Source organism: Dipodomys spectabilis, unplaced genomic scaffold, assembly GCF_019054845.1.
Source record: "Dipodomys spectabilis isolate Male_0828 unplaced genomic scaffold, ASM1905484v1 ptg000234l, whole genome shotgun sequence".
Lineage (NCBI taxonomy): Eukaryota > Metazoa > Chordata > Mammalia > Rodentia > Heteromyidae > Dipodomys > Dipodomys spectabilis.
The window spans coordinates 16,610,599-16,638,138 of NW_024870911.1; the positions used below are offsets into that span (position 1 = coordinate 16,610,599).

At 45.4% G+C, this 27,540-nt stretch overlaps 2 protein-coding genes across 3 annotated transcripts in view; both read right to left on the reverse strand.

Moving 5' to 3' along the window:
• Nucleotides 1-26: 26 nt before the first annotated feature.
• On the reverse strand, nt 27-15,740 carry Pip4k2c (phosphatidylinositol-5-phosphate 4-kinase type 2 gamma). 2 transcript variants are annotated; one of them, XM_042699162.1, is made up of 11 exons: nt 15,458-15,724; nt 12,833-12,930; nt 11,203-11,299; nt 10,651-10,794; nt 3,989-4,135; nt 3,756-3,794; nt 2,924-3,037; nt 2,285-2,552; nt 2,014-2,117; nt 1,720-1,840; nt 27-1,262 (listed from the first exon to the last, which is right to left on the reverse strand). In XM_042699162.1, exons 1-10 carry the CDS (start codon nt 15,629-15,631, stop codon nt 1,760-1,762), a joined length of 1,266 nt encoding a protein of 421 aa, XP_042555096.1. In that variant the 5' UTR covers nt 15,632-15,724; the 3' UTR covers nt 27-1,262; nt 1,720-1,759. The 2 variants fall into 2 exon arrangements, with proteins under 2 accessions (XP_042555096.1, XP_042555095.1); XM_042699161.1 differs by having other exon boundaries at nt 27-1,840; nt 15,458-15,740.
• A 6,354-nt stretch (nt 15,741-22,094) lies between these two features.
• Kif5a (kinesin family member 5A) overlaps nt 22,095-27,540 on the reverse strand; it is a 31,587-nt gene continuing 26,141 nt past the window's right edge. The window contains exons 24-29 of the mRNA XM_042698880.1: nt 25,539-25,755; nt 25,151-25,304; nt 24,594-24,676; nt 24,098-24,125; nt 23,511-23,623; nt 22,095-22,179 (exon numbers count right to left, since the gene is read on the reverse strand). Coding sequence (XP_042554814.1) covers nt 23,545-23,623; nt 24,098-24,125; nt 24,594-24,676; nt 25,151-25,304; nt 25,539-25,755 — 561 coding nt within the window. The 3' untranslated portion in view covers nt 22,095-22,179; nt 23,511-23,544. The remainder of the gene's footprint in view (nt 22,180-23,510; nt 23,624-24,097; nt 24,126-24,593; nt 24,677-25,150; nt 25,305-25,538; nt 25,756-27,540) is intronic.

Consider the following 27,540-nt stretch of genomic DNA (forward strand, 5'->3'; position numbering starts at 1 on the left):
ATTTTTGTATTGTGATAAATGGGGGCAAATACACAAGATCTTTTTTTATTAATAAAACAGAAACAATAAATGAAGTTGACAATACTGCCCATGATATATTAGCCTCATGGTCAGAGAACCCGGTTCTAGAGAAATGGCTGCTGGTGTCACAGAGCTTTATTGCATTCAACAATGGGGTGGAGAGGGGGGAGAAGGGAGATGATGGGAATAGAAAAGATCCAGCAGGCCCCTGACAGGAAGATATTGCAGGGGCTCCAACTGATCAGGATCCCTCTTCCTACTTCCTTTGGAGCAGAGATGAAGAGAGAGCATCTTCCTATGGCCCTCATGAAGTCTTGTGAGACCAGAGAGTCTGACCAGATAGAAAACAAAGCAGCACTGCATCTCCACTGGCCAGCTTTATGGGAAAAAATCGTGGAAGCATCAGAGGAATGGGGGGAGGCGAGTAAAAATGGGTATCTTAAGCCCTAAAGGCATTGGGAAGGAGAAGAGGACAATCTATTTCATCTCAAGAGTCCTCTGCAACTGAGAAGATCATGCATCAACTCAGCTATCTTTGGAGGGGGGCCGGGTGATTTGAGTTATGGCTCTGACTCCTCTCTGGGGGTGGAGAGTGAAGATGACAAAGAAGGCCATCTGTCCCCTGGGAGACACAGTAACAGTAGAGGATGGGACAGAAGAGAACAGCATGATAACAGTTCAGGGGAAAAGGGTTTGGGAAAGAAGTGTGCTGGGTGGGCACACCCAGGTGATGATGAGGTTCCCACACTCTAGACCTCTGTTCTCTTGAAATTACCAGAACTGACTCAGGTAGGGATAGTCCCTTCTGCCAGAAATAATCTTGGGGATGGCTAGACAGGAAGAAGAAATTTAACATGGGGAATGAACCTTCATTCCACCATCCAAAACTGTCCATGTCCCCACTGAAAGGTTCCAGCCCCAGCAAGGGTACTAGGGTCTGGGAAGCATAGTAGTCGGGCACCTTTACCCAGGCTCAAACACTTCTGGCTCTCTCTGGACTCCTGTGCCAGAAGCGCAGCTAGGTGGAAGTGGGATGGGAGACAAGATGGGAGAATAGTCAGTTGATCCTTGACACAGACCATTTCCAATTCCCTGCGTCGTCACAGTAGTCTCAGGTCCCTCCTCTGACGTGTCAGCCTGCTGACCACTCTCTACCCCACCTATATATATGTGGAACGGTCCAATTTGTGTGCATGCCTGCACCCACATCTTAGTAACCTCAAAGTCCTCCATCCTAGAGCCTACCAGGAGGGAGGCATGACTCAGTGAGTTCTAGAAAGTCACCAGCAACATTCCAACACTCTTAGTTCATCCCACACAGCAAAGCATCCAGAACAGTTGCTTGAGCTGGTCCATTGTCCAGTCCTCTGGGAGTCCTGAAGATAGCAAACAAACCCCTGCCCCCAGCTCCTCCTATTTTATAGAAACAATAGGAGATTTTACAAAGATCAAGGCACTTGGGAGAGAGTTAGTAGTAACACTCTAATGAAGCAAGAGGGCATGGTGGGGAGAGGGAGAGAGGCAGAAAAGTAAAAAGGAGAGAAAGGACAATATTTCTGAGAGCCAGGAAGAGCCTATTCAACAAGATGGAGTTATCTGTATGGAAGGAGCCTGCAGCCTGAATTTAGCAGAGGAGAAAAAGTAGTAGTAACGGCCATAATACCCACAGTTCCCCCAAGCCTCTCAGAACCCTGCCACCTTGACCATAAAGCAGCAATCATCATGGTTAGGTGGGCTCTTAGGCAAAGATGTTGGTAATAAAATCCAGGAATCGCTTAGCATACTGCTCAGGATGGACAGTAGAAATCTCTGCTCCTGCCTGTGAAAGAAGTACAGAACAATGTCAGGCACTCCAGTACCCTTCCTATTCCCCATCCTGCTATCCATTTTGCCCATTTCTCTCCTTCTGCCACCCCATTGCTCTGACACAGGGGCTCTCTCTTCCCAGGGAATAGTAGAGACAGGAGAGGACAAGTCTTGGGGAATTCTTACCCCATGCTTGACAGTTTTGGCTGCATGAGCTGCTTTCTTCTTGGCATCATATTGTGTCAGGATGTCAATGAGGCCCATGAAATACACTTCCTTTTGGGGGGCTCCTGGGGATTGAAACCAACCATGAAGAGCAGGTATAGTCCCAATTCCTCTTCCCCAGGAACCAGTGAGTTTTGTTTGGAAAAGCTAAGCAGTCTCTCCACCCACCACCTAGTTTCTGACCCCTAAAGGCATTTTCCCCTTCATCTTTGGAATATCCAAGCTCTCTTACCCTCTGCACTCCGGATGGCGTAGACATCTATGAAAGACTCAAACTCTCCAGGGCCCAGTGGTCTGTGGGAATGGATGTAGCCTCCGATACCCTCAGGAGAGGTGCCATAGGAACCCACCAGAGAAGGAGGTCCAGCCAGGTTACAATCCCCATCCCATTCTGAGTCATCCTCTCGTGGAAGCCCCTCCTCTTCTGGCTCAGAGCCCCGGATGATGTCGTGGATGCCTAGCAGAAGGCTGTAGTCCATTATCTTCAGCTGTACTAGAAACTGAGAACCATTGACAAAATCATACACCCCAGCTCTCCCTCCCTACTCTCAGGTACCACCCCTTATGTCTACCCTTGAATTTCTGGTCCCTCCAGAAGAGAAAGAAAGTATAAAAAATGAGGTGTTGTGATATACTCTGCCCTGTAATACTGCAATGCCCTGGGGTCTAAGTTTACTCTGCACGCATTTCAGCCTCTTAGGAGTCACCACCAGAGGTTCTTCCTGTCTCATACTCAACCCGCCCCTCCCCCTACCCCATGCAGAAGACCTAAAGAATAAGGGGATGGAGCTCCTTCCAATTGTGAATGGAGAGATAATCAGAAAAGGCAAAATAAATAAAACAAGGCATTTCCAAGCATTGCAGTCATCACCTCCACATCTCGCTTTAGCTTCTCCAGAAATACTTTCTTTTCCTCTTCACCAATATACACTTTCTGATTCTTGTTGAGGAAGTCCATGTCCTTGAGGGTGGGTAATTCTTTAACCTAGAGTAGAGAAAGGGGTGCTTGGGAATATATTCCTTCTTCAAGGTTTCAATGGAGAACCTTGCCTCTTGCCCAGGGCTCTATCTCATTGGTCGTAGAAAGAGATCAGTCTTTTTTCTTTGTCAGTCATGGGGGCTGAACTCTGGGCCTGGGAACTGTCCCTCAGCTCTTCAGCTCAAGGCAAGTACTCTACAACTTGAGCCACATAGCCACTTCTGGCTTTTTTCTGCTTATGTAGTGCTGAGGAATCGAACCCAGGGCCTCATGCATGCAAGGCAAGCACTCCACCACTGAGCCACCTTCCCAGCCCCAAGAGATCAGTCTTATAGTCACTCTGCTTGGCTCCACACTGAAGCTTGCCTAGACTCAGTCATGAAGCTGAAACCCACATTACATCCCACTGCTTTTCCACTCAGTTTTCAGTCAACAACCTTCATGCAGACTTTTCTTCCTTCTTCAGCAAAAATAGCTGCCTGAATACAAAGGACCCAGAATGGGAAGTCGAGGGTTGATCACTTGGCTATTATGGCCTGCATCTCCACCCACCCTAAATCCCACTGCCCCTTCCACCCATTCTTGGATCAGCAGAAATTTTCAGTAGTTTAAGATGAAATGAACAGCAAGTGAGTCTTACCCATTATGAGAATGAACTCTTTTTCCTAAGGTCCCTTTTATCCATCCCCTGCTCCCCGACCCTATCACCTAAAATGAGAATCACCTTTTCCTTATCGCTGGCTTCCCGGGACACTAGAGAACCCTGTGGAGAGACCCAAAGACCAAGTCAGCAGAAGTGGCTAAAAGAATAGGCAGAACTCAGTTCCTATGATCAATACTCAAAACCCAGAGGCTTCTTTCTATTGAAAGGAACTGTCCTTGCCCTCCCAGGCCCATTCCTATTCACAGGCGTTCAGCAGTCTCTCCCTAAACCCAATCTATCCTGTTTCCTCTTACCTTGAGATCATACTTTCTGTGCACAGGAAGCCTGTGGCTAAACATATTACGCATCACGAGCATGTAGCTATCTTCATTCTCCACACTGACTCGGTACATCCCCAGGAACTGGGGCAGTAGTGTATTGCCATGGCACTTCACAATGTACTAGAAAAGAAAGGAGGAATAAGAACAGGCTAAGCAGCAGATAGACAAACAGCCCAGGGATGGGAATCCAAATTCTACCATTCTGCGGTGAAGCAGAAAACTTCGAGTAGCTCATAACTGCAATCCTAGCTACTCAGGAGTTTGAGACCTAGAAGACCAAGGTTCAAAGCCAGTCTGGACAGAAAAGTCTTCCAGACTCTATCTCCAATTCATCAGCAAAATATCAGAGTGGAGGCATGGTTCAAGTGATAAAGCACCAGCCCTGAGCAAAGAAGCTGAGTAAGATAGCAAGGCTTTGAGTTCATGCTCCAAAATTGGCACCAAAAAAAAAAAAAAAAACTGGTAGAAATTTCTTATTGGTGTTCCTAGTTATCTGCAGCTTTTGGAGCCCTATCTTCTCTGATTTCTTGCATTTCTATAATGTCTTTAAATTTTAAAGTGCTTTCTCACAGTTAGGCAAGGTGGCTCTCATTTATAATCCTAACTACTCAAGAAGACAAGAGGGAGGATTGTGGCTCCAGGCCAGCCCAGGCCAGGAAATGTTTGCAAGACCCCATCTGAATCAATAAAAAGCTAGGCATGATAGCACGAACCTGTAATCCCAGGTACTCAGGAAGCATAAATAGGAGGATCAGGGTTCAGGCCGTCCTGGGCAAAAAGTAAGAGCCTATTAGAAAAATGAAAGTAGCCAGGTACAGTAGCTCAAGCCTGTAATCCTAGCTACTTGGGAGGTAGAGATCAGGAGAATCACAGATCAAGGCCAGTTCAGGCAAAAAGAAGTTTACAAACTCTCTCTTACTCAATGGCTGGGTAAAGTGCACATGCCTGCTATCCCAGCTACAGAAGAAGCACGATGGCTGGATACAGTGGGGCAGGCCTGTTGTTCATCCCCAGTGACACAGGGAAGCATAAATAGAAGGATCACAGCCCAGGCCAGCCTAATTATAAATCAAGACCATGAAGATAACCAATGAAAACAGGAGACTATAGGCATGGCTCAAGCGGTTCAACTTCTGTCTAGGAAGCCTGAGGCCCAGAGTTTAGCACCAGCACTGCCAGAAAATAACAATTTAAAGTAAGTGCCAGGCACTAGTGTCTTGCATCTGTAATCGTAACTACTCAGGTGACTGGAATCTGAGGGTCATGGTTCAAAGCCAGCCTGGACAGAAAAGCCTATGAGATTATCTCCAGTTAATCATCAAAAAGCTGGAAGTAGACCTGTGGCTCAAGAGCACTAGGCTTGAGCAAAAAAGTGCAGAGACAGTGCCCAGGCTCTGAGTTCAAACCCTAGCACTGGCACACACACAAAAAAATAAACATAATAAAATAGTGAAAGCAGGAGGCTGGGAAGGTGGCTCAGTGGTAGAGCGCTTGCCTTGCATGCATGAGGCCCTGGGTTCAATTCCTCAGCACCACATAAGCAGAAAAAAAAAAAAGCAGGGAGTGGCGCTGTGGCTCAAGTGGTAGAACGCTAGCCTTAAGCTGAAGAGCTGAGGGACAGCACCCAGGCCCAGAGTTCAGGCCCACAACTGGACCCAAAAAAACAAACAAACAAAAACAGTGAAAGCAAAAAGGGCTGGATAAGTGGTAGAGTGCCCGGTAAGCAAGCACAAGAGCCTGAGTTCAAACCAAATACCAAGCTGGGCATGTGGCTTAGTGGTAGAGTGCTTGCCTAGCATGCATGAAGCCCCAGGTTTGATTTAATCAGTACTACATAACCAGAAAAAGCAGGAAGTGGTGCTGTGGCTCAAGTGGTAGAGCACCAGCCTTGACCACAGAGCAGCTCAGGTACAGAGCCCAGAAAGACCCTGAGTTCAAGCGTCAGGACTGGCAAAAAAAAAAAAAAGTACCACACAAAAAAGTGCCTATTCTAATTTCACTGTTATCATTCTTTAAGATGATGAAGGTAGTATTATTACCCTCATTTTATGCCCTTTTTGTTATGCAAGTGGTCCCAGAAGCAGAATTTGAACTTACATCTGTTTGTCAGTAACATGATTTTACTAGTCCAGTATTTCTTGGTGGGTTAGATTCCTGTAATAAAAACGCCTGCCAAGATGGCTTGCAATTTGGAGGCAGGTATGGTGGTACATGCCTATAACCTCAGCTACTTAGAAGAAAAGGCAGGAGGAGCTTGAGTTCAAAGCCAATGCAAGCAAAGGTAATCTTAAGACCTTGTCTAAAAACACAAAGACTGAGGCATAGCTCAAGTGGTAAGGCTTAATCCTTAGTTCTTCTGGGGAAAAAAAAAGATGGCTTGCAATTTTATTCTTAAGAAATAATTCCTCATTCAGGTATGGTGGCACATGCCTAGCACAGCACTCTGGAGGCGGAAGAAGCATGAGTTTGAGCTCAGTCTGGGCTATACAACAAGTTCCTGGCAAGTCTGGGACATATAGTGAAACCTTGCCTTAAAAAATTCAAAAAAGCTGGGCATTGGTAGCTCATGCCTGTAATTCTAACTACTCAGGAGGCTGAGATCTCAGCATAGAGGTTCAAAGCTAGCCTGAGCGGGAAAGGCCTTGAAACTCTTACTTCTAACTCTTATCTCTAACTATCAGAAATAGAGCTGTGGCTCAAAGTGGTAGAGCACTAGCCTGGAGCAAAAGGAGCTCAGGAAAGCACCCAGGCCCTGATACACACACATATATACACACACACACAAACACACACACACACACACACACACACACACACACACACACACACACGCCAGTGGCTCATGCCTGTAATCCAACACACACACACACACACACACACACACACACACACACACACACACACACACACACACGCCAGTGGCTCATGCCTGTAATCCAAAGGACCAAAAGGAGCTCAGGAAAGCACCCAGGCCCTGAGCTACACACACACACACACACACACACACACACACACACACACACATACACACGCGCGCCAGTGGCTCATGCCTGTAATCCAAAGGACCAAAAGGAGCTCAGGAAAGCACCCAGGCCCTGAGCTACACACACACACACACACACACACACACACACACACACACACATACACACGCGCGCCAGTGGCTCATGCCTGTAATCCAAAGGACCAAAAGGAGCTCAGGAAAGCACCCAGGCCCTGAGCTACACACACACACACACACACACACACACACGCACGCCAGTGGCTCATGCCTGTAATCCAAAGGACCAAAAGGAGCTCAGGAAAGCACCCAGGCCCTGAGCTACACACACACACACACACACACACACACACACACACACACACATACACACGCGCGCCAGTGGCTCATGCCTGTAATCCAAAGGACCAAAAGGAGCTCAGGAAAGCACCCAGGCCCTGAGCTACACACACACACACACACACACACACACACACACACACACACACACACACACACACACACACACACACACACACACGAGCCAGTGGCTCATGCCTGTAATCCTAGCTAGTCAGGAGGCTGAGATCTGAGGATCCAAGCCAGCCCAGGCAAGAAAAGTTCGTGAGACTATTATCTACAATAAACTACCAAAAATCCAGAAATGGAGCTGTGACTAAGTGGTATAGCATTAACTTTGAGTAAAAGCAGTTCAGGGCAACACTAGGCCCTGAGTTCAAGCTCCAGAACCAGCACAAAAAAAACCCCAATTACCAGGCTGGGAAGGTGGCTCAGTGGTAGAGCGCTTGCCTTGCATGCCTGAGGCCCTGGGTTCAATTCCTCAGCACCACATAAGCAAAACGAAAAAAGTTGGAAATGGCGCTATGTCTCAAGTGGTAGAGTGCTAGCCTTGAGCTGAAGAGCTGAGGGACAGCGCCTAGGCCCAGAGTTCAGGCCCCACAACCGGACCAAAAACAAAACCAAAAAAACCCAATTACCCAAATTCTTATATTAGTGATAAAGATGTAGCTCAATGGTATACCTTTACCCAGAATGCATGAGACTCTGGGTTCAATCCCCAGCACCACAAAAACAAAAAAATCTACCACTTTCTCTCTCCTTGTGTGTCTGTGTGTGTCTTGGTACTAGAGCTTGAACTCAGGGCCTGCTGTCCCTCAGGGTTGGCACTCTACCACTTGAGCCATAGCTCCACTTCTGGATTTTGCTAGTTAAATGAAGAGAAGAGTCTCAGAGACTTTCTGTCCAGGCTGGTGTTGAATGATGATCCTCAGATCTCAGCCTACTAAGTAGTCAGGACTGTAGGTACAAGCCACTGGTCCCTGGCTCCAGTTCCTCTTTTAAGGCTTACTATTTCTTTCTGTTACTGCCCATTTCTCTTCAAAGCTAGCTTTTTAAGAAAAACCATCAGTAAGTAATCAATCCATTTCCTATCTCTCATCCTTACCTCATCATTGAAATCAGATTTGTGTCCTTATTTTGCCTCTGAAATCCCTCCCAAATCCTTTAACTGTCAAATCTAATAGACAGTCTAGTCATTATCCTATTTCAACCATGTGGCACTTAATCCTGCTGAACAGACAGACTCTCCTTAAAATGCTCTTAGCTGAGCACAGGTGGTAAAGTGCCAGCTGTGAGCAAGTACAAGCTCCTTAGTTCAAGCACTGATACTGGCATAAAAACAAACAAAACAACACAACAGGGGGAAAGAAAAAAAAAAACATTTATTCTTAGCTCCCATCACAGTACCTCGGTAACTCATTCAAGGCCTAAAACTTCACTGTATCCAAATTAGAACTATCTTCCTCAAAAAACAAACCCTACTCTTCTTTCTGTTTCACCACTGTTGGTAAATGGTGGCTCCTTTCCTTTAACTTCCACAACCATTACTAAGTTTTCCTTTCTGCGCCCACTGCCATCATTAGGCCTTAATCACTCTCACCTAGGCTATTAAAATCACTCACTATTCCCTTCTACAATCCATTCTTTCAACAAGCTGTCCCAAAGAGATACATACACACACGGGTACACACACATTCACTACCTAACTTTCCTGCAAACAACCTTCAGGAAAAATGCCAAACTTCTCTGTGTAGCTTAGAAGCTCCTTTACAATGTAGCTTCTATTTTTCCACAATACCATGTTGCAGCCACACTGAATATCCTGCGGTTCCTTGATCAAACTTTCTCATGGCTCCATGCCTTTACAAGTGCTATTTTTCTTTGCCTAGAATGTTCCTTTTCTCCTTGCCAATAGTTAACCTCTACTAGTCACTCAAGAATTCATCCTGAGATGAGGATGCCACTCAGTGGTATAGTGCATGCTTAGCAAGTAAGAAGCCTTGAGTGTTGATTCCCAGCAACTCTCTCTCTCTAGAATAATTCTTTTTTAAAAAAAGATCAATTTCTATGATTCCACCTCCAAGAAACTCTTTTCAAAAGTCTCCCAAATACTCCTCTTTGCCCATATGAGTTAGGATGATACCTTCTCCGTATCCTTACAGCATTCTGGGGTTTTTTTTGTTGTTGTTTGTTTTTTGTCAGTCATGGAGCTTGAACTCTGGGCCTGGCCACTGTTCCTCAGCTCTTCAGCTTAAGGCTAGCACTCTACCATTTGAACCACAGCACCACTTCCAGCTTTTTTTGTTTATGTGGTGCTGAGAGATCAAACCCAGGGCCTCATACATGTGAGGCAAGCACTCTACCACTGAGCCAGCTTCCCAGTCCCCCTAGAGCATTCTGTATATACTACTGCATACATCTTCTGTGTGCTAATGCTGGTTTACTGCCAGTCTAAACCAAGAGATCCTCAAGGGCCATAACCATCCCATTCACCCATTTCTCTACTGCTTAATACTATGACAGCCATTAAATGTTTGCCAAATAAGCCAATTCATTTTAGAGGGTTTGTTTTGCTTTTATTGGGGGGGGGGAGGGGGAGAAGATGGGCAAGTAGGTAGGATCTTGCTATATACCCCAGGCTGGTCATGAATTTACAATCCTCCTTCTTTATAGTCTCCCAAGTGCTGGGATTATACACATACACCACCATGCCTTACTTATCTGTCTTCCATTTATTCCTTATTCATTGATTTTGGTGAGAATTTCCTTTAGTTGAAAGACATCTCAGGAAGAATGCTTTTATCACCAAAACATTCCATATACTCTACATTCTAAGTTCAGATGATCAGACAGAAAAGCTTCATTAATCCTATATAGGGCTAGCTGTAACAATGGATTCTCCCTTGCAAGCTATCTTAATTATGCCTTTGTGCCGGTTTTCTTCTCTCTGCAAATTATTACTCCTATCTGCAGTGTAGCTGATGATAATGCTTCCTCTAATTCTGACTTAATCTACACTTTATATTTTGCTACACATGTGCCCTTTATGTATAAATCCACAATGATTTTAGTAAGTACCAAATGGAAAGTGACCAATCAAATTCTTCTGTTAGACACAAATAAGTGTGCAGAGGCCCCCCTTTTCTCTCTGAAATGCCTAGTTTTTTTAAAAAGACAAAACATGATATTAAGTGTTTCTGGAAGGAGAAAATAGATTGTAGGGAGAGAAAAAGTCTCTTTGGGGGTTCTAGCAGCTGAGCTACGGAGAGGAAAGAATGAGTCTGAGAGGACTGACCTGGTGGTAGTTGGACAGGTTACTATGCATGTCAGCAATGTCCTCACTGGATACTTCCTTGATGACCAGAGTCCGGTCATAGGAGATAAGGAATCGGCCATCACTGCCTTCACTTTCACTTGGGGGGCTTCGGGTAAGGGATACCTGGAGACAAATAACAGGCTAGAAGCTCTTTTCCTATCTCCTTTTATAGAAGTACAAGTAATAGGATAATGACAAACCAAATGTCTCTGAAGGTGGATGAGGATGAGGAAGGTGGGGGATGAGATTAAGCAGAGCTTCGTAATTGGGGTCCACATACAAACGGAATGAAACACAATGCAAAATTCTTGGGGTCCACATACAAACTGAATGAAACATAATGCAAAATTCCTAATGTATCTTTATCTTCTCAAGGACAGCTTTGTTAGCTTCATTAAATTTTTTAAGATGCTGTGAACTCAGAGGGATAAAGAATCATATTTGCTTTAGCTTTCACTTCTCCAAACATGATTACCCCAATGGACTCCTAAATTGCCAGGGTCTACCCCTCACCCCATAATAGACCCATACCAAGTAATCCTGGTCATCAATGCCAAATCGATCACGGAGGTTCCTGAAGACTTGGGGACAATACTCTTTAAACTTGAAATGACTGGGCAGATTTTCTCTGAAATACAAGTTTTTAAAGCAAGACAACAAAGTAACAGTTTCATTTTACATTTGTATGAGGCTTGACAGTTTATAAAGCACCTTTATACTTCCTACCTCATTTGCTTCCCATAAAGCTCTGTGAGGTACTTTAAAACATACTGTTTCCATTTTAGAGAAGGCTACATTATATCTCAGTGAAATTAGGTAGCCTGTCTGCCACACAGCTGATTATGTACAGCAAGGCTCTCCTGTCCATGCAAACTGCAGCATTTCTCAAACCTCAAGCCAGTTGGAGACATTCAAAAGTTGGCAATAGCTGGGCACTGTGATTTAAGCCCATAATCCCACTTAGAAGGCTGGGATCACAGTTTGAAGCCAGTCACGGCAGGAAAGTCTGTGAGACTCTTATCTCCAATTAACTACCAAAAAGTTGGAAATGGAGCTGTGGCTCAAGTGGTAGAGCACTCACTTTGAGCAAAAAAGGTCAGGGACAGCCCCCAGGCCCTGAATTCAAGCCAAGAATCATCTCTCTTTCTCTTTCTCATTCTCTCATTCTTTCTTTCTCTCTCTCTCTAACACACACACACACACACACACACACACACACACACACACACACACACACACACACACAGAAGTGACAATAGTTACCACTGTTTTGAATGGCATCTTCTGAAATAGCAGGTCTTAGAGTATTCCAGTATTTCTTTCAGGGCATCCCTACCAGAAGCTAATGGCAATGGCATCTAAACATATCTACTTGAGGAACTGCCAGACTAGAGGAGAGAAAATTAGCACATATAGCAGTATGACAATATCAGAAATTATTTCAATGCTGTCTTTATACAAAACTGAATTTATGCATTAGGAAGGATGTTAAACCATACAACTTTTAAGTTAGGCTCCTAAATCTAAAATCTTCAGTTTAATCTTTTTTTTTTTTTTTTTTTAGGTGGGAGACTGGGAATTGAACTCAGTATCTAATGCTTTGGCTCACTAGCTATTAGTCTACCAATGGAGCCAACTTCTTAACTTTTTTTTCATCAGTCATGGGTTTGAACTCTGGGTCTGGGCACTGTCCCTGAGCTCTTCAGCTCAAAGCTAGTGCTCTACCACTTTGAGCCACAGTGCCACTTCTGGTTTTCTGGTAGTTTATTGGAGATAAGCGACTCAGGGACCTTCCTCCTCGGGATGGCTATGAACTGTGATCCTCAGATCTCAGCCCCCTGAGTAGCTAGGATTACAGGTGTGAGCCACTGGCACCCAGCTACTCTTAATATTTTTTGGGGGGGGTTGGGGGGAGCCAGTCCTAGGGCTTGAACTCAGGGCTTGGGAACTGTCCCTGAGCTTCTTTTGCTCAAGGCTAGTATTCTACCACTTGAGCCATAGGGCCATCTCCGGCTTTTTCTGTGTATGTGGTACTGAGGAATCAAATCCAGGGTTTCATGCATGCTAGGCAAGCACTCTACCAATAAGCCACATTTCCAGCCCTATCCTTAACTTTTAATTCTTTTTCCCCCCCTAGGGAAGGGCAAGGATCCTCACTTACCTATGGAAAAGGTGATTGTTGACCTTGATCTTGGAGCTGGCCTTAAAGTCATCTGGCAGCAGCATCACTGGGGGAGGCACCTGGCTGAGCTCATTTATCTAACAATCCAAAATATGGAGAGGCAGTAAGTAAGGGTGTGGAATCCTTCTTATATATTGTGTCCGGGCAGGAGTCAGGAAAGCACTATTCAAACCCCATTTCTTTAAAATCACTAGCTATGCATATGTTTGAAGTCAAAGGATGTTAGATAATCTCTAACCCCTTCTGCTTCCCAAGGAGGACTGCTGTAAGCAATTCTCACACTTCACACACTCCCACTCCCATGGAACTTCATGCTCTCAACAGTCACTTATATTAGGCAAGCCCTGTAAGCAACTCAGATTATTTTTAAAGTTGTGAGAAATTCTAAAAAAAAAAAAAAAAAAGCAACTTCTGCAGGATTAAGACAAAGGTACACACTCAACTAAAAAGCAGGCATTTTCAAAGTGCCCTGAAGAGTTAATGGGACTCTGAGGGGGGTCAACAGCAGCAAGAAGAATAAAATGTCTTTCCCCGTAAGAGGTTTCTCCTTACTAAAAGGATAGTCTTCACAAACTACTACGACCCAGTTCTCTGCAGAGATGTCCATCTGTTTGGGTTTAAAGTAAAGGAGGAACAGCTGACCTCAGAGGGAATGCAGACCATCAAAGAGTAAGAGCTCAATAGGTGTCTGTTCCCTAAAGTCAAGCCTGTCCACAGCCCAAAAGGTGCAGGCATCACATGCTCACCTCAGACATCACGACCTACAGCATGCTAATTCAAGGTAGAAAAGGGGCTCCTATGCTTAGGAATCCCAATAAGATGTACTTCCCTCTTGATGTTGCTACAGCACCTCTACAGCACCTCTGACCTATCCCTAACAGTATATATGCCCATGACTCTGATCACCAATTTATGCAAATTGTCCCACCACACACACACACACACACACACACACACACACACACAAGATCGTGAATTCTTCAAAGGCTAAGACCTAATCACTGACATCTGAGAGATGCACAATGTTTGGCACACAATAGTCCTGTTTATTAAATAAATAAGTGAAAAATCTTGCCTATCTTTACTTTATCATTAAATAAAGATTATGAACTGCAGTCTAACCTAAATCTCACAGGCTGCAGTGCATGAAACTCCTCCTGTTCTCAGCAGAAAAGGAGGACAGAACATGTTCCTCCAGGAAAAAAAAAAAAGCCACTTGAGATTCCTAGCTTGAAATTCAGCAGAGCTTTTCCTACCCCCTCCACACCACCTGCTAAGCAAGCTGAATCATCACTAGGGCATATGTTCAAAGAATTTCTCCATTCCAGACACTTGAAGTCAATATGTGTTGGCTGGAGGATGGTATATTCAAGCTAAAGCATCCATATCTAACAAAGCTGAGGCAGGTTTTAAATGTTAATTCCCCCAATACTTACCAAAGGGACACCCCCCCCCCCTTAGCTTCCAATAAGGGTGGATGAGTCACCTGGAAGGTACATATGGAGAGGCAGCCCTACTTCCAACAGCCTTACCCACACCAATATCTTAGACTGGAGATTCACTACAAGATATTACCACTCCACTGTAAATGCGAAGTCAGCCAATAGACCCCAAATCACATTCTAACCGACAAATTAAGAATTCGACAAAAAAAAAACACCAGCATTCTTCATCCCTTCCACTTCCATTAGTTTGCCATGACTGTAACAATTCAAGGACGTTGATTATTAAAATATTCCCTGTCACATTCAAAATCCCTGCATCCCTCCCACTCCAGATGTGAAGGGGTCGGAAGGATGACTGTGCTTCTTCCACTAGAGTCATCCTTAGAAAAAGAGGTCTCCTCCTTGGCCTCTTCTTGACTCCAAGGCCATTTGGAAGCAGTGTCCCTTGGGATCAGAGTTCCTCAATCTTCTCTCTGCTCATACTAAACATCACCACTCAAGCCAACAAGGGGGATGCAGTTAAGACCAAAGGCATGTAAGCATGAAGATCTGAGTGAGTTCAACCTTTAGGCTTATGGTTGGGTAGCTTCTCAGAATGCTGTACCTCTGGAGAGGAAAGGAAGGGGCAAGCAGGATTAGAAAGTCCAAGAAGCCTGGAGCTTCCCCCAGACAAAGCCAAGACTCCACAGTCAAGGACTGAGGCTAAAAAAAACAAGGTGGAAAGTGAACAATCCCTTCCACCCACCCCAAACCCCTCACGTACACACTCTCTCACGTGGGCCTTCACCAACCCCAAAGAGAGCCATCCCTCCCCACCATGGGCTGAAGTATGAACTCGACCAGTCTCCATAGCCTGAGGCTGAGGCTGGTCCTGGCAGGAAGGAGTCAAGGAACCGAGACCTGGGTTTCAGAGGGCAGGGAAGAAGGTACAAGTCTAGGGGAGGCGGAACTGGGTAGAGGGAGAGAAAAGTTACTAACTGGAGATCGTCTGGGGACGACCTTCCCCTCTGGGGATTGGTGGGCAGGGACCAAGACAGCTCGGAAGGTGGGGGTGACAGCGCAAGGGCTTTGGGATGTGGGAACCTGGGATCAGTGACGCTCCCGTGCACCGGAGCGGAGGGTTTGGGGCAGGGCTACAGGGGCCGGGGCCGGTTCTCACCGAGTGGGCTACGCCCCACAGGAACACGCCCACCAGCGGGTCGGCCGCCCGGAACACCTTCACCTTCTGCTGCACGAAATGCTTCTTCTTGGTTTTGGAGGCGAAGCCAAATCCTGGGCCGGAGCTCCCTGTTGCCGATGGTGCGGTGGTTGGCGGGACCGAAGAGGACGCCATAGTCTCCCGCGCACCGGATCGAGTGGAAGCGGGAGCCGGCTGCGATCCAGGCGCCCGACCCCGGAAGCGGTGCACACCTGCGCCGCCGTCACGTGACCGGAGGCTGGCCTGCAGGCGCGCGAGTAGGGCGAGGCGAGGCTGGCTCCGCCCCTGGCGCTCAGCCCGCGCGCATGCGCAGTTTATGGGCTCACCTGGCTTGGAGCTGGAATGCGGGAACTTGGTTCCCAGAGCGTGTCCTGCGGCCGCTCAAGGCTCGAGCCCGTCCACTAGGCGGCGGAGGTGTGGCCCGGACCAGTTGGACCCGCCCCCAGGTCGGGGACATTTTGGCTGCCAAGTCACCGCCTTCCGGTTTTGCCTAGTTTGAGTAACCAAGCCAGAAAAAACGCTCATGCGTTTTCTCTTCTCCCTCTCCCTCTCCCTCCTTCCTCCCTCCTTCATTTAACTATTGAAGTATTTGTTGCGCACTTGTCCCCAATTCTGTTCTCTTAATAATAACTATTATATTAAAGTAGTTGTACAAAGGGGTTACAGATCCTAAGTCGGGTTTAGGAGTATAATGTTTCTTGGTAATGTTTCTTCCATCGGGTTCCCCCGTTGTCTCCCTCCTGTCCCTACCCTCAAGTTATGTACTTCACTTTTTACACAATGTACATCGAGTATAATGGCTACCTTTGCTTACCCTTCCTCCATTGGTGTGCCACGCCCCCCATACTGTTTTTGCAGCTCATTCCTTCTGAACCAGAAGATAAGAGAGTTCCTGCCCTTTAGGAGGAGTCTAAAGGCACTGGGCTAGCCAATCAGAAAGTTTCAATATTGGCTTCATTATTGGATCATATCAGAGCTGTGTATGAGACAAAATCCTAAGAATACATTAAAAATAGGTAAGTTCAGAAGTGGCGCTGTAGCTCCAGTTGTAGAGTGCTAGCTTTGTGCACAAAAAGGCTCAGGGACAGCACCCAGGCCCCATAACCTTTTTTTTTTTTTTAAGGAATGTGGCTACAGACCTTGTAGACTGCTAGGTATGGAAAGCTGGGTGGAGTTCTGGCCAGAGGTTAAAGAGCTAACCAGGCAGACATCAGTGTGCAAAGACATGGAATCAAGCAAAAATGATTCTGTTTGTGGGAGGTATAAGTATTGCAGTCATTCTGGAACCTGAGAACCAGTGGGAAGAAGCAAGACTTAGAGATGGTAGGCACTAGAGTTCCCATCTATGTGGTTTTAATCTATTTAGTATAATTACAGAAGTGTCGTTCATTCTGGGCTGTTGGAAAAATCGATGCACTGAAGGTAAAGTAAGGCAGTGGCTGATGGATTGGGAGAAGACTGAATCTAGTGATATACTTCGATATTGATTTAGAAAATTCATTATGTTTATTGAGAAAGGGAGATATTGAGAATTTCAGCTTCTTGGTTAAAGTAAGGAGAGAAAGTGATGGCTTGGAAAAGAGTAGAGTTGGGGAAAAGATGAGTTCAGTTTGAAACCTGTTCGAGACACCTGAAAGTGAGTGCTGGGGCCTTGAGCAAGTGGATACTGATATAAGGATTGTTAGGGAAGCTAAGGGTATGAATGGCATCTCCCAGAAAGAGAAAAAAGAAAAAAGAAAAGAAAAGAAACAAAGGCTGAATTCTAGAATAGAGCATTGTTTAAGAGGCTGATATAGCCAGGAGTGGAGGTTCACACCTATAATCCCAGCACTCGTGAGGCTGAAGCAGGAGAATTACAAGGTTGTTTCAGAACCAGCTTGAGCTATACAGAGGGACTGGGGGGAGATAGGAAGGGGGCTGGTGGCCGGTGAAGGAGCCAAGGAAGGCTGTAGGTCAAGGAACCAAGGGAGCTTGGTCACAGAAACCCAAGGAGTAGAATTTCAAGAAAGAAGGAGTGGGAAACAGGGAGAGATGAAGCAAGACAAGAGCAGAGAAATTATTATTTGGTAAAAGGCAGCCTTTGGAAAAGCACTTTGTGCAGAATAAGAACCAGATGGAGGTGGGCTGAGCAATGGGAGGTAAGGAAGTACAAATAGAAGCCAGGCTTTGGATAGAAGCCTATGTTCCAGCACTTAGGAGGCAGAGGCAGGAGGATTGGAGCTTGAGACCAGACTTGGGGTACATATTGTAGACCCTGGGTCAAAAAGGGGTAGAGGGGAGGAGCAAGGGGCAAGGAAGGAAAGTAAAAGTAAGTGTAGATGGGAAACTTGGCAGTGTTTCTGGAAATCTGCAAGAAAACAAGATAGGCAATTGAAGAGGATGCAAATCACCCACATTTTTGACATGTTATTTTAAGTACTTGGGTTTCATGTAAGAAATCTCATTAATCCATTAAGTACCTGAAAGGGGCTTACTTTAGGCCGAGGAAAGAAGATTCATCATTTGTCAGAAGGAAAAGGGAAAGAATTTGTAGATATAGGTTAACTGTGTAGGTGGGGAGGTGGGAATTTTGCTTATCATCTCTTTAATTTTTCCTTCTACATAGACAAACATTGTTCTTAGAGACAAGGATGGCAGGGATCTTGAGGAGTGAGGGTTCATGCCAGGTCCTTTGGAAAGCAGGAAAGGGAACTAAGAAGGGATACACAGGGCTATGGAACAGCCCTGAAGGGCCATGTGAGTTTGCAAGTTCTTCATCTTTAGTTGTTTCAGTCTCTGTGTGTGTGTGTGTGTGTGTGTGTGTGTGTGTGTGTGTGTGTGTGTGTGTGTGTGTGTGTGTGTGTGTGTGTGTGTGTGTGTGTGTACCAGTACTGAGGCTTGAACTCAGGGCCTAAGAATTGGCTCTTAGCTTTTCACTCAAGGCTGGTGCTCTATCACGTAAGCCAAAGCTCTGCTTCCAGCTTTTTGCTGGTTAACTAAAGGTAAAAGTCTCCCATACTTTCTTGCCTGGGCTGGCTTACACCTGTGATCCTCAGCTCTCATCCTTCTGAGTAGTTAGGATTACAAGGATGAGCTACAGATGCCAAGCCATTTGTCTCAATTTCTGTGCAGTTTTCTCCATCTGTGAAGCCTGGAGGAATAAGCAGAGAAGGCAGTGGGGGTTGGAAGTGATTGTGGTAGATGATCTCAGTACCATAGAATTGAGCTGTTGGCAAAGCAGGCAGGGACTGTTGACACACTGGAGAGAAAGCAATTGACACTGGTCAGATGTTGTGTTAAAATGAAGAGAACACTTTAAATACCTACCAATGGTGGAATGGTGCACTGATTAATAGGATACATATATGAAAAAAATTGCATACTTTAATGAGGCAAAACAATGTATATTGACATGGTTCAAAGCAAGCCTAGGTAAGGAAGCCCATGAGACTCTTTATTTGGTCAGTCATAGGGCTTGAACTCTGGGCTTGGGCACTGTCCCTCAGCTCTTCAGCTCAGGGCAAGCACTCTACCACTTGAGCCACAGTGCTACTTCCTGTTTTCTAGTGGCTTATTGGAGATAAGAGTCTCACGGAGTTTCCTGCCCAGGCTGGCTTTGAACCGTGATCCTCAGATCTCATCCTCCTGAGTAGCTAGGGTTACAGGCGTGAGCCACCAGCGCCTGACTCCCATGAGACTCTTATCGCCAATTAGCCATCAGAAAACCAGAAGTGGCCCTGTGGCTCAAAGTAGCAGGACATTAGCCTTGAACAAAAGAGCTCAGGGAAAGCACTCAGGCCCTGAGTTTAAGCCCCATGAACCCTCATTCCCCCCAAAAATGATTTGCAACAACACAGGTTCATCATTGAATTTATTTTATTTAAAGGTATCTATATACATCAAGTAAATACACGCTTAAATTTGTGCAGTTTGGTTTGTCTTCCACGCTGGCATGCAACATTTTGGCGGATGTGAGTGGGCAGGCCCAGTGCCTCTTGTGGGGAACCTGGGCTTTCTGAAGGGGATGTGGCCAATACAAGGAGCAGGAAGAAGAGGAGGATGGAGTTAGTGTGAAGCTTCTGGTGAAGGGTTTGTGTATGTGCATGTGTTGTTTCTTACTGATCTAATGAATTGTATTTTCCTTACATTTTGTAAAGAGAACGCTACTCCCTCAGTATCACCTCGCTTCCTGTTCTATACTTTCACATTCTCTTACATGTTTTGTTTTTTTTTAAAACATGGTACATGATTACATAAAACCACTAGATCCTGAGGTGTCCTGCTGGTAACTACTAGTGCAAGTCCATAAGTATATTGGCATCTTCCTTCTTTTCCCATTGGGTCTGGAGACTCCCTCTTTCCTCAGAATTGTAGCTTTAGGGTAGAGAAGTCAGATTTGATGCTTTCTTTGAAGCAGTGGTTTTCAGACCCCTCAGGGTCTCTTAGGAATTTTCTAGAGTACCTCAACAAGTGAAGTATAGTATTTTCTACTCCCCCCCAAAAAAATTAGAAAATGCAAATTAAACAGGTCTGCATTATTTTATCTTTGGGGGGGCATTATTTTAATTTTGTTGGTTTTTGTGGTAGCAGAGATCAAGCCTAGGGCCTTGCACATGCCAAGCATGCTAGGCAAACACTCTACCACTAAGCTGTATCTATCCAGAACTTTGTTTTTATATCTGGGTTCTATTAAAGATTTATTTTGAGGGTCAGGTGCATGGCTAAGTGGTAGAGTACTTTTCTAGCAAGAAGGAGGCTCCGTGTTCTATCCCCAGAACCACAAAAAATAAATTAAAAAATAAAAAGGTTTATTTGAAAAATGTTTAAAAATCACCATTATGGATTTATTCCTCACCCCTCTGGTGTTTTTTTCTTCCTGAACCTCTCCTTAATGGCTGAAAGAGACCCAGCAGGTAACAAGATCAGGACTCTTTCCCTTAAAGAGACATGGACTATTGCGGCCCAAATGTATCATCTGGCACTCACATGAAGCTTTCTTTTCTGATCTAGAAGCTAGGGTTTTCCTACTGCTAGAAGACCCTGGTCTTCTATCCTAGATAAAACTTGGTATCTGGGCTTTATTTCTTGGTTTGTGATGGCCAGTAATCTTCATCCCTGTAGTTTCATGGAAACCACCCCCGCCTCTCCTTTTTTTTTTTTTTTTTTGCCAGTCCTAGAGCTTGAATTCAGGGCTTGGGCACTGTCTCTGAGCTTCTTTTGTTCAAGGCTAGTGCTCTACCACTTGAGCCACAGAGCCACTTCCGCTTTTTCTGTTTATGTGGTGCTGAAGAATCGAACCCAGGGCTTCATGCATGCTAGGCAAGCACTCTACCATAAGCTACATTCCTAGTCCCTGGAAACCTGACTTAAAAAGTGAAGGAAAGGACCAGCTGGAACTATAACTGTGGGAGAGGGAGGCACATAGGCTGAGAATAGCTCAGGGGACAGCACTGGGGCCCAGCCCTTAGGTTCCACCACCTAAGGAAACTATGTTCTGCCCCTTTCTTTAAAGTGCACTTAATACCAGATGGAGACATGAAAGAAAGGAGTCTTTGTGGGTTAAAAAAGAAATAAAGGTGTGGATTAGGGAAAAGCTCAGCTCCAACTTGAAAGGAAGGCATCTGGAGGGAGTTATTTTACCAGTAAACTAGAAGCCCCAAACTAAAAGCCAGAGCTGGGAAGAGCATGCAGCCCAATATGGGAGAAAGGGAACCACCAGCTCATGGCTTCAACCTGAGGGCACCATGACAAAGACACATAGCTATTTCCCAGCCTGTTCACCCACCCCAGACCCAAAGAACCAATCATTCGACCACATTTGCCTTTAACTATCACCAATGAGCAGCCATTTGTCAGATTATGGGAAGAGGTCTGTCTTCCTCCATTTTTTCAAAGCATTTTAAGTGAGCTCTGAGTTCAGATCATGAGATCTGGGATAGAGAGTACCAAAAGGGACTTGAGGGCTGGAAGCATAGCTCAGTGGTATCCTGCCAGCCTAGCAGGTAGAAGACCATGAGTTCAAACCCCAGTATTCCACTTCCCCCCCCCCCAAAATGGGGGAGGACTTGGGTGAGAAAAGGAAAGGTCTTTAGCAATCCATAGTCTCAGTCCAGGGGAAAACAGGAAGAAGGAGACAAACAGCAGACATCTGCAAACCCTAGACTCAGGCAAGTGGTATGTGAAGAAAATGATATGCCCTGTGCTATATGTGCAAGAGGACAGAGGATCTATATGTCTTCTTAGGATGCTGAGACATTCTTCTGCTTAAGGCTTTGTATGTGCATGTGTGTATATGTGTGCATGTGCGTGTGCATGTGTGAGAGAGAAGGATTGCAGCCTTCTAGCTCCCATTTCTCCTTTATCATTTTGTGACCTCTCCTCAGTGACTAAAACCACTCAGTGTGAGAGACAAGTATATGAGGGAAAGAAGAAACAGTCCCCTCCTCTCCTCCCTAGTGCCCCAAACGAGGAGGGTAGACTATGCTTAGAAATTGCTAAATATATTATCAGATACTTAGTAGGACAGAGAGAGGAGAGACATAGCAGCAGCTTCTGATATATAGATACAGAATACAAAGAGAGACCGAGTAAGTAAGAGAAAACATCAAACAGTACAGTCCAACAACGGGGGCTGAGGAGGGAGTTAGTATCAGAGACCACAGGTTTTGCAGCATGCTGAAAGAGGCCTTAGTCCCTCTTAGAAACTGGGGAAGAAAGAGAAAAAGAGTGTGAGGAGCTAGCATGCAGTCCAGCTACTACATAGAAACAGATGGCATATGTTCACACTTTGGTTAATAGTCTTTTCCGTTTAATACCAGTATTAGCTTGCCCTTCCCAACCCACTCAGTTGCCCAGCCCCGGCTCCTCAACCCCTAAATCTATCCTAAGTCCCCCCCCCTTTCCTGATTCTCTGTTTCTCCTGCATTTCTGCTTGTGCATGCTTGACCTGCTATCCTGGGAATCCCCTGGAAAGGACTTGGCTTAGATGCAGCCCAGCAAGAAACTAGCTAGGTTCTCTCATTTCTAGTTGTCCAAGGATCCAAAATAGACAACAAAATAATCTCATCATCCAGTTCTGGGCTCTAAAAGCAGCATGGTGAGGATCTTGGTGACAGGAGAACCAGGAAGGTGCCTGTGCTAGAGGAGAGGCTCTGTTGAGAGACTATAGTTGGAGGGTGGGAGGATTGGGGGGGGTGGTAAGATAGCTGTTTCCCAATGCCAATGAGCAATAGAGAGGGGAGTGCTGTCACTGTGGCCAGAGGATAAAGAGGTAGACTATGAAGCTTTCCTAAAGTGGTGTTGTTCTCCCCGTCTTCCCTCCCCAGTTATGGGGCATGAACTCTGGGCCTGGGTGCTGTCCCTCAGCTCTTCAGCTCAAGGCTAGCGCTCTACCACCTAAGCCACAGCGCCACTTCCCGTTTTCTCAGTGGTTTATTGGAGATAAGAGTCTCACAGCCTTTCCCTGCCCAGGCAGGCTTTGAACAGCAATACTCAGATCTCATCCTCTTGAGTAGCTAGGATTACAGGCGTGAGCCACTATGCCCGGCTCCTAAAGGTTTTTGATGTCACATGCATCAAACTGTGTCATAGGACACAGTTCCAAGAATAATCAGAGCATCAACTTTACTGGAGATGTCTTAGTTCAGAAAATCTCTATCCATCCAAGATTACTTTGGGGTGGAGGTGGAGGGAAGGCTGGAAATAATTTCCCAGGGTTTCCTGTGTAAGGTTTGTGACCCATGTGTAGCTATAAACAACTGCTCTTGCTCACTTCTTTTGACATGTGGCAGTGACCCCTAGTGGCAGAAAGAAGTACTGTGATTACTTCAGTAGCCAAAGGGAAAGCTTGGGGAGGTCAGTGTCCAGATCACAAAGGACAGCACAGATGTAGCCCCCAACAAAGGAAAGCAGGAGTTGGAGGCTAAATATATAGCAAATGTTTTGAGATGGTTAAGAAAAATAAATAGAAGCAGGAGAACCACACAGGCAAGAAATGAGGCTCCTGGGACCAGTCAGGGAAAGCACTTCGCGCTACCTGAAAATGCAGGTATGTAGCCTTCACTGGGAGATTAGCTGGCTGCTGTCTCTTGGTGGAGAGGGAAATGCTTGGCCTGGTCCTCAGCCTCATAGCCACATGGCAGATCACTCCTAGAGGAAAAGACACCACAAGCTATGTACAAACAAACAAATAAAAGCATTTCTGTCCTGGTCCCTGCTCTAAGAGCATTCTTGTGAGATAACCCATAGGTCAGGGTTGAGATTATGCATGCTTTATGGGGAGATAGGGGGAGACAAGGCCAGAGGGCTGTAAAGGATTTGATCAAGGTCACAAAGTTCCCAAAAGTAAGAAAGAAACGTATCAGATGGCCATGGCATGTGGCTTCATGCCCCAAAACTGAAATGAGGAAAGGCCGGGGAGGGAATGGGAGGGCAGGGTAGAGCTCTACACCAAACCATGAGTGTCTGAGAGCTCTCTGACAATCCAGGGCTGGCAAGAATGATTCTCATTTCCTTCTCCCTCCCCCAAAAGCTCCAAGGAAGGTTGAAGTAGGGCAAGAGGGAAGCCTAATTATTTTTGCTAGTCCCACCCAGAGAACCCAAGGGTAGTGGGGACTGATGTACCTATTGTCGTTGATATCTGTGGCATTTCCTGAAAGATCACCATTGAGAACAGAGGGTTAGAAGAAGAAAGGAGGCTGGGTGTTAGAAATGGTCTCCACAGACCTTTTCCCAACCTAACCCCTCAGAGAAACAAGCTAGAGCACCCTCTCCCCCTCTACCCAATGCTGCACCATTATTTTACTTGACAGAAAGCTTGACAACCCCCTCACTAAAAAGTGAAGGGTACAGGCAAGAGAAATAAGAGAAATCCACTTCTAAGAGTTAGAGACCTGAAGGGTCTTTTCACTTGTTTGTTTTTGTGGTCCTAAGGATCAAACCCAGGACAACATGCATGTCAGGCAAATGCTCTACCACCAAGTCATACCCACTACATGTATCTTCTTATTTGAAGAAGTTTGGTTAGTGTTTAATTGTAAATGAGGGCTACTTACTTTGCTTGTAACTCTCAATTTGCCTGAGTATCCCAAAGGATGGATTGCATTTCTCTGTTACTCACCATTGTCCATGTTGGCCTTCTGGTAGGAAGCCAAAGGACCGCCAGAGGATGTGGCTCCACTGCTGGTACAGGAGTTAGCAAAGCTGGATAGTGTGAAGGAGATGAAGCAGAAGTTGAGAAGAAAAAAGGGTGAGAAGCAAAGCTACTTAGGAAAGTAATTGTCCATGTGTCTGTGTGTCTGTGTGTGCGTGCATGCACACACACACACACGCGCGCGTGCACGCACACACGTGTGTGGTAGTACTGGAGCTTGAACTCAGGGGCTGAGCACTGTCCTTTAGTTTATGCACTCAAGGCTGGAGCTCTACCACTTGAGCCATGGCTTCACTTCTGGCTTTTTGGTGATTTAATGGAGGTAAGAGTCTCACACTTTCTTGCCCAGGCTGGCTTTAAACTGCGATTCTCACATCTCTGCTTTCTCAATAGCTAGGATTGCAGGCATGAACCACCAGCACCCAGCATTAATTAAGTCTTAACCAACAGTTGATACAATATTATGCCTTCTGGGCTCCAGAGAACCGTAGGTTGAGACTCCAGCCTATGCTGTAGTTACTTACTACATGTCTGACGTGGAGCTAGGTGCTGGCTGCAGGTACAAATTCTGGTAGTTCTGGAAAAGGTTGTTGGTGTAACTTATGCACTCAGGGCTCCGGGTGCCATAGGGGTTGGTGGGTGAAGATGCAGGGTAGTGACCGGGCCGAACAGGTTTGGCTGTGAACAAGAAGAAATGACCATGAGGAGAGGTTGGTGGTAGCCCTGAGTTGCTCTGGTCCCCGAGCTCATTTTTCTAAGGTCAAACTGAACTGTTTGTCAATTAACTCATCACTTTTTGAGTGGCATAAGAGAGTCAGGAGCTAGAAGAAATCATCTAGTGGTTTAGCTGTCAGGAATTTGCTGAGTTTGCTCCAGGTGATGATTTTACTTCCCCTGCTGACACTGACTCACCAATCTGGGCAGAATGGCCGCGCTTGCCAGAGCTCTTGTACCGCACAGCCTCCTTGATGCGGTCCACCTCCTGCTGGTACCGACGCTTGTCTTTCATGGCGCCTTCCTTGGCCTCCTTCAGTGCACCCTCCAAGGCCTTAACTCTCTCAGCCGTAGCCCTAAGTCGTTTTTCCAGTTTAGGAAGCTCACAACGCAGATCTGCATTGTCACGTACCAGCTGCCGAGTAAGCCAGAGGGAAAAGGCCAAAAGGGGGTCAAGGAACCCCAAGAGAGTCATCAGGGAAGATAGTGGGGGGAGAAGAAAGGGGGAGAGAATAAAGAAAAATCAAACTCATAGAAGACATCATGTCCTCGAAAGGCCTTGTTCCTTTTATAATGTGCTGGTCTATCCAGTTCTCTCCTTCCTGTATCATTTTCTAGGCATATTTTCTGCATCATCTCCAACTATAATTCTGGAACTCTTGTGACAATGCTGTACCATCGTTTCCATGTAGCCTAGATACCCCCCTCCACCGTATCTCACAATTCTTCCATCTCACCATACCTCACGGTACTATAGCTTGAACTAGAGATAAGTTTCATGAACTTTGCTTCCTTAAGCAGGCTTCAAACTGTGACTCTCAGGTCTCAGCCTCTGGAGTAACTAGAACTACAGGAGTGACCCATCAGTGCCTGACTCAACTTAAGGATTATAATCAATGCTTTACGGTAATGTTAGTTTTGTTTAATTGGTAATAGGGCTGTAGCCCTGGCTATTAAGATTCTGTCAACTGAGAACTTTTCTCTTTTTCCTTCTGGATATGTGTCTTCTGAGTAAGACATTGTGGTGTCCTTTTGTCCTTTTTTGTACTCTCTGTCTTTTTGTTCTCTGTATTTTTAAGACTTTGGCACTTACAGCAGAAGCTTCAATGAGCGAGGGGAAAAATAAACAGCTTTTTTTTTTTTTTTTTTTTAACAGTATTGAGGTTTGAACTCAGGATTTTGAGCTTGCTAGGCAGACACTGTACAACTTGAGCCATGCTCCCCCGTCCTACAGCCTCTTTATTTATTTACTTTTGAAATACATATTTTTATTTGAGAAACTGATTGTAATTTATGCCCTCCAGGGAGTGAGAAGTAATTTGGTGAGATAGTAAAAACAAAAACAAAACGCAAAAAACCAACCCTCCATTCTTTTTGTAGGTCCATTAAACTTTAAGCCTCTTTATTTTAAGACAGAGAGGTAAAGTGAACACACAGGAATGAAAATAGAATGGCATAATTGATTGCAAAGATTTCCTGTCTGAATTTTTCAATAAGGTCATTACACTACTTTATAAGGAAAGGGAAAAAAGATGTCAGTAAAGCCTTTTGCAAGCCAAAATAAACAAATCTTGTGTCACAGGTTTGTGAGTTTTAATTGCAAACCAGATGCACTGAATATTGACTATAGGCTGAGCATTACACTTGGAGAAAAAGAAGCTGAAGTCCCTGGCTAGTGAATATGTCTAAACAAAATTTACGGAAGACTTGAGAGAAAGGGAATGAAATTTTGGATTGGTAGCTTCCTTCAGGACTCAAAGAGCCGCTGACAGTGTTGAACCTGTCTCATGGCTCTGCTCTTTAGTACTGGTGCAGGTGCTCTTGGTGTGCATGTAGCTGTGCAAACATTTCCTGTCCCCACGACTCCACTGGACTGCCCTTCCATCTTCCACCTCCCCAGTCCATACCTATGGAACCCAGTTATTCAACTAAAGAAGCCCCAAGGAGGGGGACAGAATGGCAACAACTCATTATACAGAGTTCTAACTGGCCCCAACCAGAGGATAGTTGGGCCACCTGGAGGTCACTATTTAACATGTGGGAAGCCTGTACTCAGACGTAGGAAGATGGAGTTCTCTCTACAAGAGAAAGCCCATTCCCATGTTTGTTTTTTTTTTTTTAAATCTCCCCACCTTCCATCTCAAACTAAAGTCTGACACTAGGATCCCTCCTCCTTTTTTCTTTTTTCCACTTGTTGGTG

Bases quoted from the DNA above. Each gene is read 5' to 3' on its own strand.
- Pip4k2c (XM_042699161.1), bottom strand. From the start codon at position 15,631: ATGGCGTCCTCTTCGGTCCCGCCAACCACCGCACCATCGGCAACAGGG. The intron at 4,136-10,650 runs GTCAGTCCTCTC...TTTCTTTTCTAG, and splicing joins ACCTGTCCAACTACCACCAG to TACATTGTGAAGTGCCATGG. The intron at 3,038-3,755 runs GTGATTCTCATT...TCTCTACTCTAG, and splicing joins AAGCCAGCGATAAGGAAAAG to GTTAAAGAATTACCCACCCT.